At 38.8% G+C, this 16116-nt stretch overlaps 1 protein-coding gene and 1 long non-coding RNA gene across 6 annotated transcripts in view; one reads left to right on the top strand and one right to left on the bottom strand.

Annotated features, from left to right (window-relative positions):
• The window catches only part of LOC115845151 (uncharacterized), a 136156-nt gene that overhangs the window by 33480 nt on the left and 86560 nt on the right, over nt 1–16116 (bottom strand). For all 5 annotated transcript variants that reach the window (XR_009562998.2, XR_009563001.2, XR_009562999.2 and 2 more), the window contains exon 5: nt 4362–4478. This is a non-coding gene — a long non-coding RNA (uncharacterized lncRNA). The remainder of the gene's footprint in view (nt 1–4361; nt 4479–16116) is intronic.
• Nucleotides 1–16116, top strand: part of SLC12A1 (solute carrier family 12 member 1) — a 104422-nt gene that overhangs the window by 30291 nt on the left and 58015 nt on the right. The window contains exons 5-9 of the mRNA XM_060294283.1: nt 1320–1415; nt 3189–3328; nt 4391–4501; nt 6392–6503; nt 8458–8585. Of these exons, the coding sequence (XP_060150266.1) occupies nt 1320–1415; nt 3189–3328; nt 4391–4501; nt 6392–6503; nt 8458–8585 (587 nt within the window). The remainder of the gene's footprint in view (nt 1–1319; nt 1416–3188; nt 3329–4390; nt 4502–6391; nt 6504–8457; nt 8586–16116) is intronic.

The raw sequence follows: 16116 nt of genomic DNA, 5'->3' as shown, positions 1-16116 counted from the left end.
TGATCTAATGGATTATTCCACCATTTAATTGCCTTTATTTTTCCTCTCTCAACTGAGGTCTTGGTGTGATTATCATCGGCTTAGCCGTGACAGTGACTGCTATCACTGGTTTATCCACCTCTGCTATTGCTACAAATGGATATGTCAGAGGAGGTAATTAAACCTGTGACCCGCATGATCATTTGTAAGGTAAAGGCAACACAGGCCCAAATAGTTCACCACTGACTTTTCTGGAGTGTTTTCAAAGGTAATCCAAGTTGGTTCATTTTTTTTACCCCCTGCCAGGCAAAAGAGATGCAAGAAAAATGGAGAAGGATTTAACCTTTGTCAAACCCCCAACTTTCTCATTCAGGTTCCTCTCCAGCAAGAGAGAAGGTCAAATGTTATGTTTTCTCTTTTCGCAGCCAGGGTATTTTCTCTCCCAGGACACCAGCGTAAGTCAGCTTTTCCTTTCCAGGGCTGCATTTTAGATTGTGTTTGCTTTTGGAAACCATCCTTCATCATAATGAGCAGTTCTCCAACTTGGCCTTTACTCCAGGCAAACCCGTTTCTCCTTAGCACGAAGGAACTCCACTGGGGCCCAAGGCTTGGATGTGAACACTTAAATTCAAAGCAGTATAGTTTGCAGCAATAGGGAATCCAAGGAAGAAAAGTAAAATGTAATATCTTCTGTCTTTCATTGCTAACAGGTCTTGGAGTTCTCATAATTCTTCTTTCCACCATGGTAACTTCTATTACTGGGTTGTCAACTTCTGCAATAGCAACTAACGGGTTTGTTCGTGGAGGTAAAATTTCTAAGATATCTAAATGCTCTCATCACTTGCTACGGGTAGGCAAAAACTTTTTATTCTACTTCTTTTTGGTGGGAACAAGAAAGTAGCCCAACGTTCTTGAAGCCTGGCTAACTGTGTGGATGAGCTGGACACAGAAGGAAACACAAGGTACTGTGCGTATAGTCCTGGTCTACTCTTGTCAGCTGTGGTCTCTTTTCTAATGGTCCTCTCTGGCACGTTGCAGGTCATGATTTCCAGATGCTCAAATTCCTTGGGTAAATGCTTTATTTTTCAGGCTACTGCACACCTCTCGCTGGTGTTTCTTGGGAAATGACTTCTCGACACAGCTTCAGTTTTAAAGTTTAGTACATTTCAGGTGCTTCCTAGACCTTCCTAGACCTAGATGGAATGGGATCTTTTAGAACGTTTCAGGTTTTCCATAGGGAGACTGTTCCTTCCTTGACAAGATTCAGACTGCTGCCTCCTGAAGTACTGGTGACTTCTTGAAGTACTGGAGCCAAACACCTTTCTTGGGGGATTTTTCAGGTCTTGGAGTCATCATCATTGGCCTGAGTGTGGTAGTGACAACACTCACAGGTATTTCTATGTCTGCTATTTGCACAAATGGAGTAGTAAGAGGAGGTAAGCCAATTCATGTACTTATGGCTATAAGCTTTCACTATGTAGTAATGTCTAGAGTTGGTTTAATGTTGGAAGTAAAATTTGTACATTGATACTTAGTCCCCAGAAGCCCTAAAACAAAACAAAATAATCCAAAATTTAAACAGCAAGGCATGATTCTTTTCCACTAAAATTAAGAGATCTCCAGAAAAGGTTTTTTTGGCCCACTTCCTGTGATTAAACATGTTTATAAAGTAGAGAATGACCAGGTGTCTAGAAAGAAAGCATAGAGTATTAGAATGAAATAAACGGTTTCTTTGTGCCTTGGACGGACCCCACTGCCTCTCTCCCAGGGCCCCTCAGAAGGGGTCTTCTCCAGCACCCCAGCTGACACTGCTGACACTTCCCACTCAGTGAGCCTTCAGAGTTCACCCCAACACTATGCTCCCAATGGCCAATAAGCTTGAGAAGATTCTTAAAAAGAAAATAAAAACAAATAAAACAAAGAGTTACTTTCAAATCATCCAGGAACAAGCAGGCCTGGGCAGAGAATGAGGGGTTGAATTTGTCTTATTGTTCTTCTAGCTTCCTTTCTTCCCCCTCCAATTCTGTTTTGGCTCCTGGGGTCTCTACTTGGGTACCTTATCCAGATCTCCCTACCCAGGGCCTTCTAAAACACCATCCTACCTACAAAACAGCTCCTCTCACAGCTCCTGCCTGTCTCTCATTTTGACCAAGCCCAGTAACTTGCTGCTAACTTATTTAATGTAATCAGGACAAAGAAAGTCATGGGGATTTGCCCCACCCAAATAAAAGTTTACATTTTTAGAGAGGATGTTGTCGTCTTAACCCAAAGGAGTCACTATAGTGGAGGAAACAGTGAAAACTTTTCAGTGAAGGATAATTTTGGCTGTAGATATGTGTGTCCAGTGTCATTCCTTTACCAATTCTGTCTACTTCTAAGGCTAGCTCAGTATAGGAAGTCACTGATTCACTATGGTCTGTGATAACACCTAGTTATCTAGGCCTTTCAACATCTAGTCATTTTAACCTTCAGTAACATGCTCTCAGAACTCTTGAGGTAGTTAACTATTCTGGCTCAGTCCTTCCTGTGCCCAGAAGTATACAGCCATGAGCAGAACCTTCTTTTCAAGGTCCAAGGGAGAAGCAATCGTTCCAGGCCCTCCCTACCTTACTTCCCATTTGCCACACCCATACACATACGGGTATTTGGCAATAACCATGCCTTCTTGAGCTAAAACCATCGAAACTAAGTCTGATTTATAGAGCAGATAATCCATAGCACTGTACAGGTACCTTTTTAATGTAGTAAATGTGTACCAGAAATTATACCAGAAAGGAAGTTAGAATGACAATGATAAACTATCCACTTCATTCTCTGCCTGGGCCTGCCTGTTCCTGGAAATTTCAGATATGAAATTTTACTTCAGTTACATTATTAACTTGAACTCTCCAATGAAGTTTTTTAAAAGACAAAGAATTTGTGGGGTAAAGTTTGCTGTATTCTTATTAGTAGCATTTGTGTATTATAGGTTTCAATAAATTGGATTTTATTTAGTCAGAGTAGTTCTAGTGTAGATTATATACAGAATATAAGACAGGGCTAAGTTATTCATTACAGTGAACAAGATTTCTAAAATTACTAGGATTTATAATATTTTTATTAGAATAATTAGTATTTTAAATGTTCTCAGACATTCAAAATTATTTGGTCATATAAACTAAATCCTCTAAAAGTTCCTCAATGTAAAGCATGTTCACTTCTTGTTTCAGGTGGGGCCTACTACCTTATTTCCAGAAGCTTAGGGCCCGAGTTTGGTGGGTCTATAGGCTTGATCTTTGCTTTTGCCAATGCAGTGGCTGTTGCTATGTATGTGGTGGGATTTGCTGAGACTGTGGTAGATCTTCTTAAGGTAATTAAAAGCTTTTCTTTTCTTCACCCAAGCAAGATAATTTGGTTTATTTTGCTTTTTCAGGGCACTAGGGGATATCATTATGGCAAGATGAGAGGAAACAGATTTATTCTGCAGAATATTGACGCTGAATATAGTTGAAGGAGCCCTAGGCTTGGCATCAGAACTGGCTCAGAGTCCTGGCTCTCAAACTTACCAGCTGAGAGATTCTGGACCAGTCCCTCTGTTCATCTGAACCTTGTTTTTCAAATCTATAGTATGGGCTAATAATATTGTTTATGTCTTTCACAGAAATGTGGTACAGATCAAATGAAATAATGTACATGAAATACAGTGTAAAATATGAAAGAAAAGATAATGGGAATTATTGTCAGCAGCAATATTACTATTATGGTTATAGATTTCCAAAGGGAAAGAAAGTTCAAACATTAGAAGAACTCACTGCAGGAAACTGGGCCTTTTTTAGTTTAGGTGCCCCATCTGGATGGTATATATGTGAACACATTAATTAGCTAGTATATGAGCTAACTTCTAGTCCTCCTTTTATGGTAATGATAGCAGACACTGAATTCAATTGATAGCAGACACTGAATTCAACCTCTACTTGAAAATTAGATGAATAAATGAGTGGATTATAGTTCATAGTTTGTTCTTTAATTGAGTAGCATTTATTTTTTTTTGATATTCACATTGGAAACCACTCATTTTTATTCTTCTAAGATTCCCCTTGACACATAAAAATAACTAGTCATTCTTCTGGAACAAAACACGACATCGGTATGTACCCATAATTTTACTTAGTGCTACAGTAGATTTAAAAGCTGTGCCTAGAATGAATCCCTAAAATTTGTAACTCCTAACCTTGACTATCAAAGGCCTATTATCACAGGAAAAAATAAATTTAGATTATCTTCTCCAATTTATAAGCATTTCATTTTTCCATTATCCTGTGTAGCCCCAGACATTAGTGCATGGCATCTCTTCTCACTGTTAAATTCTACAATAAGACATATAGGCAAAAAAAGCTTCTAACCATTTTAGTGATTTTTTTTTTTGTTCCAGGAGAGTGATTCGATGATGGTGGATCCAACCAATGACATCCGGATAATAGGCTCCATCACAGTGGTGATTCTTTTGGGAATTTCAGTAGCTGGAATGGAATGGGAAGCAAAGGTGAATTTCTCAAAATGATATTACCAAAAACTGCTAGTGAATTTCTCAAAATGATATTACCAACAACTGCTAGTCAGCTTCCCGAACAAATTGCAGGAATAGAAGGAACTCCATATTCAAAAAGAATTGCTGTTATTACTTTCTATGATAAAAGGAGCCAGGTCAGTGCTTGGTGGAACACCAAGCCCTCAAAGCACGAAGTCCAGGCAGTCCAGCTCATGTGATCAGGCCTGTGCTTTGTCCTTGATGCTACAGTAACAGTAATGGAGCCAACAAGATTACTGCCATCTTCACACCCTGGTATCCCCTTCCAAGCTGGCTGTGAGTGCTGAAGCCCACAAGAAATGGCAAGTGTGTTGGGAGAAAAAAAAAAGGCAGAAACTATCATTCCCCTCTGAAATCCAGTACTCCAGCAGCAAGAGGGCATCAGAAGCCCTGGAACTAGAGAATATCTGGATTCAACTATTAGTAAATCAGTTAGTAAATTTCGGAATGATGGAGAGCACGTCTTTTGCTTGCTTTGTAACTCTTGACAGTGACTAGTACAATTGAAACTCCTATGTTCCTATGTGCCTGGAGGTGCAATAACGAGACATCAAGTGGTCACCAGAAATGAAAAGATAGCCAAAGCCTCCCACTTACATAAGACAATAGGAAACATTCCCACCTGGCATTTATTTCCAGATTATGCATTCATACATCAAACAAAAATTGACGAAGTGCTTATCATGTGCTGGGCATTCTGCTAGGCACTGTATATTCAGTTGTGACCCACACAGGCACAATCCCTGCCATAGTTGAGCATATGGTCTACGGGGAGCTGAGTAATTAACAAGTAAATATAGAATGGTAAATTGTGAAAGTGCTCTAAAGTAAATAAACAGGGCACTGAGATAGAACTTAACAGGGGGAACATAGGTCAGATTATTCCCTGAGGGAGGCAATGTAGTTTCATAACAGTAGAAGGTAGAATTTAAAGCTCCAGCTCTGTAGTTAGAGTGGAGTTGAACCTGGTTTATGTCTATATGACCTTTAGTAAATTACTTCACCTCTCTGTTTCTCAGTTTCTTTATCTTTAAAATGATGATAGCAGTATTACCTACTTCATACAGTTGTGGGTGGTATTATTTACCTGAAAGAATATTGGTAAAGTTAGATGTGCATCTGTTGTATTGTAAGCCCTCTGTGAACATTAGCTGTTATTGTTTAGATTCAGTGATCAAGAAAGGCCTCTCTGTGGAGGTAACTAACACATAATGGATGAGAGGAAAGATACAGTTTTGCAAAGTATAGGGAAAAGTGTGTTTCCAGCAGAGGGAACAGCATATGGGAATGCCAAGCCAATAACCTCTATGAAATGTCAGATGGACTAAAGAACAGTGATTTGGCTGGTCAACCTTGCAGACTGCTTATGCTGGGCGCACACTGGTATGGTAGCCCAACGTCAAGTGCACTAGGCATCATGGGAATTCTATGCATCATTCTGTGTTCTCATACTCCTTCTGCAGTTATTACTGTGAAGGGGAGGAATCCATAGGTGCTCTGCCTAGGAAAGAAACCAACTCTATCAGTGTTCAATCTTTTGGCTCCATTTATTCTTAGGAACACTGCACTAAGTTACCCACTTAGTACTTGAAATGCTCTTGAAATGTCACCTTCAAGTGCCCAAGCACATGCACCCACTGAAAATGTAACATCTATACTCGGGCCAAATAAGGCGCATTAAGATGCCATTTTATGAGAACACACTTATTACCTACTTTGGATAGTAGAATCTTAACTGGAATTATTAGATAGGGTCTTTCTTCAGTGGGCACTTATAACTTTTATAATTATGTAAAAAGTCATTGAACAAATCTAATTTGACCTCCTGTTACTTTGTCATTCCAGGCTCAAGTGATTCTTCTGATCATTCTTCTCATTGCTATTGCAAACTTCTTCATTGGAACTGTCATTCCATCCAACAATGAGAAAAAGTCCAGAGGTTTCTTTAATTACCAAGGTACATATGACAAATAACTTGCTCTGCAATAAATGGTTCTCCATTGCCTGCCCCCATCACCATCCCCATGATTCCTACCCCGGCCACTGGAATCCCAGTGTGATCCAGGGAAGAGCATGGGGTTGGAGTCAGGAGAACCAGAGTGAGTCTCAATCCTGCTGCAAATTGACATGATTGCTTCTCAGATTTTCCTGCCAAGGTGGGGGTGATGATAACAACTTCCTAAAGGGATTTTGAAAAGCAAGTAAGATAGCAGATGTTAAAGTGATTTGGACACATTGTTGTCTCTGTCAAGTAGTAGAAGTAGAAGTAGAGTGTATGTACAAGAAAGAGAACATAGCTCAGACAATGTGTCCAACCACTGAGAGCACTGAAGTCAAACACATTTTTTCTTCCTGCTAGAATTTTGTACCTTGCTTTCTTATAGCATTACCTAGTTGAGCATCACTGTCAGGTTTGCAAGCATAAAAGATTGTAGGACTTATTAATATAGCATCTGTGATAATGGCATGACACTGGGCATAAATTTTGACTTCTCTCTTCTATTCTACTCTGCCTATCCACTCTTTCCTATCTTTCCACTCTAGTTTACTCAAGAATCCACTGCTGAGGGTTTTTTACATTTCCCTTCATTATTTACTCGGCTGTCAGTATTTGTTCCCTTTTTATATCACATCACTTCTTTCTTCCTGATTCTTTTTCTTTGTAAAATTGTCTTGTTTGCTTTGCAAATCCTTTTCCTTTTGATTCTTTTCCCTTCTTCCAGCTCCTGCTGTAATTTTTATGTTTTAAATTTTCTTTCCTTGTTTTTGCATCATCCTAGATTCTTTTGTTCATATTTTTCTTCCTTCCTTTTCTTTCTTTGTTTTTCTTCTACATTGTTCCTTTTCTTTTTTTTAAGTTTTTTTCTTTTTTTTTTAAACTAAGTAATTTTTTGGCTGCATTGGGTCATTGTTGCTGCACGCGGGCTTTCTCTAGTTGCAGCAAGCAGGAGCTACTCTTCATTGCAGTGTGCAGGCTTCTCACTGCGGTGGCTTCTCTTGTTGCTGAGCACAGGCCCTAGAGCGCACGGCCTTCAGTACTTGTGGCATGTGGGCTCAGTAGTTGTGGCTTGCGGGCTCTAGAGCACAGGCCCGGTAGTGCTTGTGGTGCACAAGCTTAGTTGCTCCGTGGCATGTGGGATCTTCCCAGACCAGGGCTCGAACCCATGTCCCCTGCATTGGCAGGCGGATTCTTAACCACTGTGCCACCAGGGAAGTTCCTGTTTCCTTTTCATTTAAATAATTTGGTGACAACCTGTGGGATGTTATTATTTTATGACCAAAGCTCCTCTCTCTCTCTCTCTCTCTCTCCATATATATGTATTATATATAAAGAGAGAAAAAAATATATATATATAGTCTCCTATACATGAGAATTTGGTATAAGGATCTAAGATCCAACTCTAGACACAGGGGCAGGGAGGTTAGTACATTAGTAAAAAAAAACTCTAAGATAGCCTCACCCATAAGTTTCTCCTACAATGTTTTTTAAAAAGGCATAGAAAAGCAGTGTGCTGATTAAGGTGCATATATAAGTGAGAATGTAGCTGTATGTGTAGGGCAATGTTGTGTGGTATATTTGTGAGTATGCCAGTAGGGTCATGAGAGAATTTTCCATTTCCTTCTTTTTCAATCTTCTAGATTCAAAGAAGGTAGACAGCATGGGTCTCTGTTTGCATGAAAATTATTGATTTTTCAGGGTATGTCCTAGAGATCTAAAACCTTCTGACATGTACTTTGACTCTTGGCAAATATTCACATGAGGTTCATCAGCAGTACACCAATATCTTCAAGCTCATTCCATTTAGATTATAGGGACACTTTGCATTTAGGGCTATAGAAGCCAAATGTAACTTTATCTCCTACCTGTGAAGAAAGTCTACATGATAATTTTCTCATTATTTGTGTTGCAGCATCAATATTTGCAGAAAACTTTGGGCCAAGCTTCACAAAAGGTGAAGGCTTCTTCTCTGTCTTTGCCATTTTTTTCCCAGCAGCAACTGGGATTCTTGCTGGTGCCAATATCTCGGGAGATTTGGAGGTATGTTGTTTCCTCTGCTTTGTAATTCTGCGAGGTCATGGTGCACTTGGGCAGGACAAGGAGCTATAGACATCAGCAGTGACCATGTCTCTCTATAGATTTCAAAACTGTAAGATTTCTGCAAGGTTTCCTATTTATTTAAAAGTTCTCTCTTTAATGACACATTTTACTGCCAAACTATCCTATTCCAGATAGTTCTTCCAAGTCTTATTCAGTGATATCAGAAGGACAGAGTATATTGACAGTGTGTCATATTTCCAACAAAATGAATATAATTCAGTGAAAAAAGAAATATCAGAACCGGGCTTCCCTGGTGGCACAGTGGTTAAGAATCCTCCTGCCAATGTAGGGGATATGAGTTCGAGCCCTGGTCTTTGAGATCCACATGCCACGGAGCAACTAAGCCTGTGAGCCACAACTACTGAGCCTGTGCTCTAGAGCCCATGAGCCACAACTACTGAAGCCCACATGCCTAGAGCCCATGCTCAGCAACAAGAGAAGCCACTGCAAAGAGAAGCCTGCGCACCGCAACGAAGAGTAGCCCCCGTTCGCTGCAACCAGAGAAAGCCCTCGCACAGTAACAAAGACCCAATGCAGCCAAAAATAAATAAATTTATTTTAAAAATATATCAGAACCACCCTTTCTCTTTTAAACACATAATGAATGGAATATTCAAGAAAAAACAAAACCAAATCACTTTATTACTGAATACTTATGTCATTAAATTCAGAGGTACATTCACTCATTTAATAGGTATTTATTTAGGAGTCTACTCATAATATTCTATGTTAAGTACTGTAAGGAGCATTGTATTAGTTAGGATATTAGTTTCAATGTTTTATAAAAGGCCAAGAACAGTGACCTAAATAAGACAGAAGTTTGTTTTCCTAGTGCGTAAAAATTCAAGGCCATAGGCCATCTACTGGAATAAGAAAGGTCTGCTCCAAAAGGTAGCCCAGAAAACCCAGAAGACCTCTCTAGTATTACCATTACCTTGGGGTTTGCCCTCATCTTCAAGGTCCAAGATGACTGATCACTTCCAAAATCACATTCCAGTCCATAGGAAGGGGGTTAAGGAAGTAGAGAGCAAACAATCACTTCCGTTGACATTCCATTGACCGGAATTTAGTCTCTGTGACCTTACCTAGTTACAAAGAAGACTGGGAAATGTAATCTCTAGTATGTCACCAGATAAAATTTTAGGGGGTTCTAGTATTAAAAGGAGGAAGGTGAAAATGTATATTAGAGGACAATAAATAGTCTCTACCACACGTGAAAAAAAGTAGAAGACACAGGTTTTACCTCAATAAGTTTATAATCAACTTTGGAAGACAAGAAATATTTGCAAGAGTCATCAGGAGATAGGTATAAATGAAAACTGAAGGCATTTTCCAAGTTCATTATGAAATAAAAATAATGAAGAAATAATTACATTAGGGATGATTTTCTCAACAAAGTAACTTTTGAGCAGGAACTAAAAGCAAAGGCTGGATACTGACAACCGGTCAGAAAATATAAGGGTATTCCAGGCAGAAAAAACAAAAGAACAGACAGGAATGGGAAAACTGTGGGACAGTAAGGAGTCTCTCACAATTCAACTGGAGAAGTCTTGACAGGCTGAGTAACCTTATAAGTTAAGGAGAAAGGCTGTTGAAGGGACCTGAGCGAGAGAGGCTTACCCTAGAATATAATCCCATGAAAGTGGGGACTTTGCCTTTGGATTTGTGCACTGCTGTGTCCTTGGAGCTAGGAAAGCTTCAAAAAATATTTATTGAGTGAATGAATAAAGCCATTTAGATTTGTTATATTAAAGACCGCAGTGCCATGGTAAATTCTTTTTGTTTTTTTTAACATCTTTATTAGAATATAATTGCTTTACAACGGTGTGTTAGTTTCTGCTTTATAACAAAGTGAATCAGCTATACATATACATATATCTCCATATCTCCTCCCTCTTGCATCTCCCTCCCACCCTCCCTATCCCACCCCTCTACGTGGTCACAAAACACCTAGCTGATCTCCCTGTGCTATGCGGCTGCTTCCCCCTAGCTATCTATTTTACATTTGGTAGTGTATATATGTCCATGCCACTCTCTCACTTCATCCCAGCTTACCCTTCCCCCTCCCTGTGTCCTCAAGTCCATTCTCTATGTCTGTGTCTATTCTTGTCCTGCCGCTAGGTTCTTCAGAACCATTATTATTGTTATTATTTTTAGATTCCATATTATGTGTTAGCATACAGTATTTGTTTTTCTATTTCTGAATTAACTTCACTCTGTATGACAGACTCTAGGTCCATCCACCTCACTACAAATAACTCAATTTCGTTTCTTTTTATGGCTAGGTAATATTCCATTGTATATATGTGTCACATCTTCTTCAACCATTCATCTGACAATGGACACTTACGTTGCTTCCATGTCCTGGGTATTGTAAATAGAGCTGCAATGAACATTGTGGTACATGACTCTTTTTGAATTATGGTTTTCTCAGGGTATATGCCCAGTAGTGGGATTGCTGGGTCGTATGGTAGTTCTATTTTTAGGTTTCTAAGGAACCTCCATACTGTTCTCCATAGTGGCTGTCTCAATATACATTCCCGCCAACAGTGCAAGAGGGTTCCATTTTCTCCACACCCTCTCCAGCATTTATTGTTTGTAGACCTTTTGATGATGGCCATTCGACTGGAGTGAGGTGATACCTAATTGTAGTTTTGATTTGCATTTCTCTAATGATTAGTGATGTTGAGCATCCTTTCATGTGTTTGTTGGCAATCTGTATAACTTCTTTGGAGAAATGTCTATTTAGGTCTTCGGCCCATTTTTTGGAGTAGGTTGTTTGTTTTTTTGATATTGAGCTGCATGAGCTGCTTGTAAATTTTGGAGATTAATCCTTTTTCAGTTGCTTCATTTGCAAATATTTTCTCCCATTTTGAGGGTTGTCTTTTCATCTTGTTTATGATTTCCCTTGCTGTGCAAAGCTTTTCAGTTTCATTAGGTCCCATTTGTTTATTTTTGTTTCTATTTCCATTTCTCTAGGAGGTGGGTCAAAAAGGATCTTGCTGTGATTTATGTCATAGACTATTCTGCCTATGTTTTCCTCTAAGAGTTTTATAGTGTCTGGCCTTACATTTAGGTCTTTAATCCATTTTGAGTTTATTTTCTGTGTATGGTGTTAGGGAGTGCTCTACTTTCATTCTTTTGCATATAGCTGTCCAGTTTTCCCAGCACCACTTATTGAAAAGGCTGTCTTTTCTGCATTGTATACTCTTGCCTCCTTTATCAAAGATAAGGTGACCATATGTGTGTGGGTTTATCTCTGGGCTCTCTATCCTGTTCCATTGATCTATATTTTTGTTTTTGTGCCAGTACCATACTGTCTTGATGACTGTAGCTTTATAAGAGTCGGAAGTCCAGAAGCCTGATTCCTCCAGCTCCGTTTTTCTTTCTCAAGATCACTTTGGCTATTCGGGGTCTTCTGGTTTCCATACTAATTGTGAAATTTTTTCTTCTAGTTCTGTGAAAAATGCCAGTGGTAGTTTGATAAGTATTGCACTGAATCTGTAGATTGCTTTGGGTGGTATAGTCATTTTCACAATGTTGATTCTTCCAATCCAAGAACATGGCATATCTCTTCATCTGTTTGTATCATCTTTAATTTTTTTCATCAGTGTCTTATAGTTTTCTGCATACAGATCTTTTGTCTCCTTGGTAGGTTTATTCCTAAGTATTTTATTCTTTTTGTTACAATGGTAAATGGGAGTGTTTCCTTAATTTCTCTTTCAGATTTTTCATCATTAGTGTATAGGAATGCAAGAGATTTCTGTGCATTAATTTTGTATCCTGCTACTTTACCAAATTCATTGATTAACTCTAGTAGTTTTCTGGAAGCATCTTTAGGATTCTCTACGTATAGTATCATGTCATCTGCAAACAGTGACAGCTTTACTTCTTCTTTTCTGATTTGGATTCCTTTTATTTCTTTTTCTTCTCTGATTGCTGTAGCTAAAACTTCCAAAACTATGTTGAATAATAGTGGTGAGAGTGGACAACTTTGTCTTGTTCCTGATCTTGGAGGAAATGATTTCAGTTTTTCACCATTGAGAATGATGTTGGCTGTGGGTTTGTCACAGATGGCCTTTATTATGTTGAGGTGAATTCCCTCTATGCCTACTTTCTGGAGGGTTTCTATCATGAATGGGTGTTGAATTTTGTCGAAATCTTTTTCTGTATCTATTGAGATGATCATGTGGTTTTTCTGCTTCACATTGATTGATTTGTGTATATTGAAGAATCCTTGCATTCCTGGGATAAACCCCACTTGATCAAGGTGTATGATCCTTTTAATGTGCTGTTGGATTCTGTTTGCTAACATTTTGTTGAGGATTTTTGCATCTATTTTCATCAGTGATATTGGCCTGTAGTTTTCTTTCTTTGTGACACCTTTGTCTGGTTTTGGTATCAGGGTGATGGTGGCCTCATAGAATGAGTTTGGAGGTGGTCCTCCCTCTGCTATATTTTGGAAGAGTTTGAGAAGGATAGTTGCTAGTTCTTCTCTAAATGTTTGATAGAATTCGCCTGTGAAGCCATCTGGTCCTGGGCTTTTATTTGTTGGAAGATTTTTAATCGCAGTCTCAATTACAGAGCTTGTGATTGGTCTGTTTATATATTCTACTTCTTCCTGGTTCAGTCTCGGAAGGTTGTGCTTTTCTAAGAATGTGTCCATTTCTTCCAAGTTGTCCATTTAATTGGCATAGAGTTGCTTGTAGTAATCTCTCATGCTCCTTTGTATTTCTGCAGTGTCAGTTGTTACTTCTCCTTTTTCATTTCTAATTCCATTGATTTGAGTATTCTCCCTTTTTATCTTGAGTCTGGCTAATGGTTTATAAATTTTGTTTATCTTCTCAAAGAACCAGCTTTTAGTTTTATTGATCTTTGCTATCGTTTCCTTCATCTCTTTTTCATTTATTTCTGATCTGATCTTTATGATTTCTTTCCTTCTGCTAACTTTGGGGTTTTTTTGTTCTTTCTCCAATTGCTTTAGGTGTAAGTTTAGGTTGTTTATTTGAGATGTTTCTTGCTTCTTGAGGTTGGATTGTATTGCTATAAACTTCACTCTTGGAAATGCTTTTGCTGCATCCCATAGGTTTGGGTCATCGTGTTTTATTGTCATTTGTTTCTGGGTAGTTTTTGATTTCCTCTTTGATTTCTTCAGTGATCTCTTGGTTATTTAGTAGCATATTGTGTAGCCTCCATGTGTTTGTATTTTTTTTTTACTGTAATTGATATCTAGTCTCATAGCATTGTGGTCAGAAAAGATAATTGATATGATTTCAATTTTCTTAAATTTACCCAGGCTTGATTTGTGACCCAAGATATGATCTAACCTGGAGAATGTTCCTTAAGCAGTTGAGAAGAAAGTGTATTCTGTTGTTTTTGGATGGAATGTCCTATAAATATCAATTAAGTTCATCTTGTTTAATGTATCATTTAAAGCTTGTGTTTCCTTATTTATTTTCATTTTGGATGATCTGTCCAATGGTGAAAGTGGGGTGTTAAAGTCCCCTACTATGGCTGTGTTACTGTCGATTTTCCCTTTTATAGCTGTTAGCATTTGCCTTATGTATTGAGGTGCTCCTATGTTGGATGCATAAATATTTACAATTGTTATATCTTCTACTTGGATTGATCCCTTGATCATTATGTTGTGTCCGTCTTTGTCTATTGTAATACTATTTATTTTAAAGTCTATTTTGCCTGATATGAGAATTGCTACTCCAGCTTACTTTTGATTTCCTTTTGCATGGAATATCTTTTTCCATCCCCTCACTTTCAGTCTGCATGTCCCTAGGTCTGAAGTGGGTCTCTTGTAGGCAGCATATATATGGGTCTTGTTTTTCTATCCATTCAGCCCATCTATGTCTTTTGGTTGGAGCATGTAATCCATTTACTTTATAGCTAGTTATCAATATGTATGTTCCTATTACCATTTTCTTAATTGTTTTGGGTTTGTTATTGTAGGTCTTTTCCTTCTCTTGTGTTTCCTGCCTAGAGAAGTTCCTTTAGCATTCGTTGTAAATCTGGTTTGGTGGTGCTGAATTCTCTTAGCTTTTGCTTGTCTGTAAAGGTTTTAATTTCTCTGTTGAATCTGAATGAGATCCTTGCTGGGTAGAGAAATCTTGGTTGTAGGATTTTCCCTTTCATCACTTTAAATATGTCCTGCCACTCCCTTCTGGCTTGCAGAATTTCTGCTGAAAGATCAGCTGTTAACCTTATGGGGATTCCCTTGTATGTTATTTGTTGTTTTTCCCTTTCTGCTTTTAATATTTCTTCTTTGTATTTAATTTTTGATAGTTTGGTTAATATGTGTCCTCGTGTGTTTCTCTTTGGATTTATCCTGTATGAGACTCTCTTTGCTTCCTGGACTTGATTAACCATTTCCTTTCCCACATTAGGGAAGTTTTCATCTATAATCTCTTCAAATATTTTCTCAGTCCCTTTCTTTTTCTCTTCTTCTTCTGGGAGTCCTATAATTCGAATGTTGGTGCGTTTAATGTTGTCTCAGAAGTCTCTGAGACTGTCCTCAATTCTTTTCATTCTTTCTTCTTTATTCTGCTCTGCGGTAGTTATTTCCACTATTTTATCTTCCAGGTCACTTATCCGTTCTTCTGCCTCAGTTATTCTGCTATTGATTCCTTCTAGAGAATTTTTAATTTCATTTATTGTGTTGTTTATCATTGTTTGTTTGCTCTTTAGTTCTTCTAGGTCCTGTTAAACATTTCTTGTGTTTTCTCCATTCTATTTCCAAGATTTGGATCATCTTTACTATCATTATTCTGAATTCTTTTTCAGGTAGACTGCCTATTTCCTCTTCATTTGTTTGGTCTGGTGGTTTTTACCTTGCTCCTTCATCTGCTGTGTGTTTCTCTGTCTTCTCATTTTGCTTATCTTACTGTGTTTGGGGTCTCCTTTTTGTAGGCTGCAGGTTCATAATTCCCGTTGTTTTTGGTGTCTGTCCCCAGTGGCTAAAGTTGCTTCAGTGGGTTGTGTAGGCTTCCTGGTGAAGGGGACTAGTGCCTGTGTTCTGGTGGATGAGGCTGGATCTTTTCTTTCTGGTGGGCAGGTCCACGTCTGGCGGTGTGTTTTGGCATGTCTGTCGACTTATTATGATTTTAGGCAGTCTCTCTGTTAATGGGTGGGGTTGTATTCCTGTCTTGCTAGTTGTTTGGAATAGGGTGTCCAGCACTATAACTTGCTGGTTGTTCAGTGGAGCTGGGTCTTAGCATTGAGATGGAGCTCTCTGCGAGAGCTTTCGCCGTTTGATATTACATGGAGCCAGGAGGTCTCTGGTGGACCAATGTCCTGAACTGGGCTCTCCCACCTCAGAGGCACAGGCCTGACACCCGGCCGGAGCACCAAGTCCCTGTCAGCCACACTGCTCAGAAGATAAGGGAGAGAAAAAGAAAGGAAGGAAGGAAGGAAGGAAGGAAGGAAGGAAGGAAGGAAGGAAGGAAGGAAGGAAGGAAGGGAG

The sequence above is a fragment of the Globicephala melas genome, chromosome 2 (assembly GCF_963455315.2).
Source record: "Globicephala melas chromosome 2, mGloMel1.2, whole genome shotgun sequence".
NCBI classification, from domain to species: Eukaryota; Metazoa; Chordata; class Mammalia; order Artiodactyla; family Delphinidae; genus Globicephala; species Globicephala melas.
The sequence above is the reverse complement of the archived record's forward strand: the minus strand, read 5'-3'. Positions and strand labels throughout refer to the sequence as shown.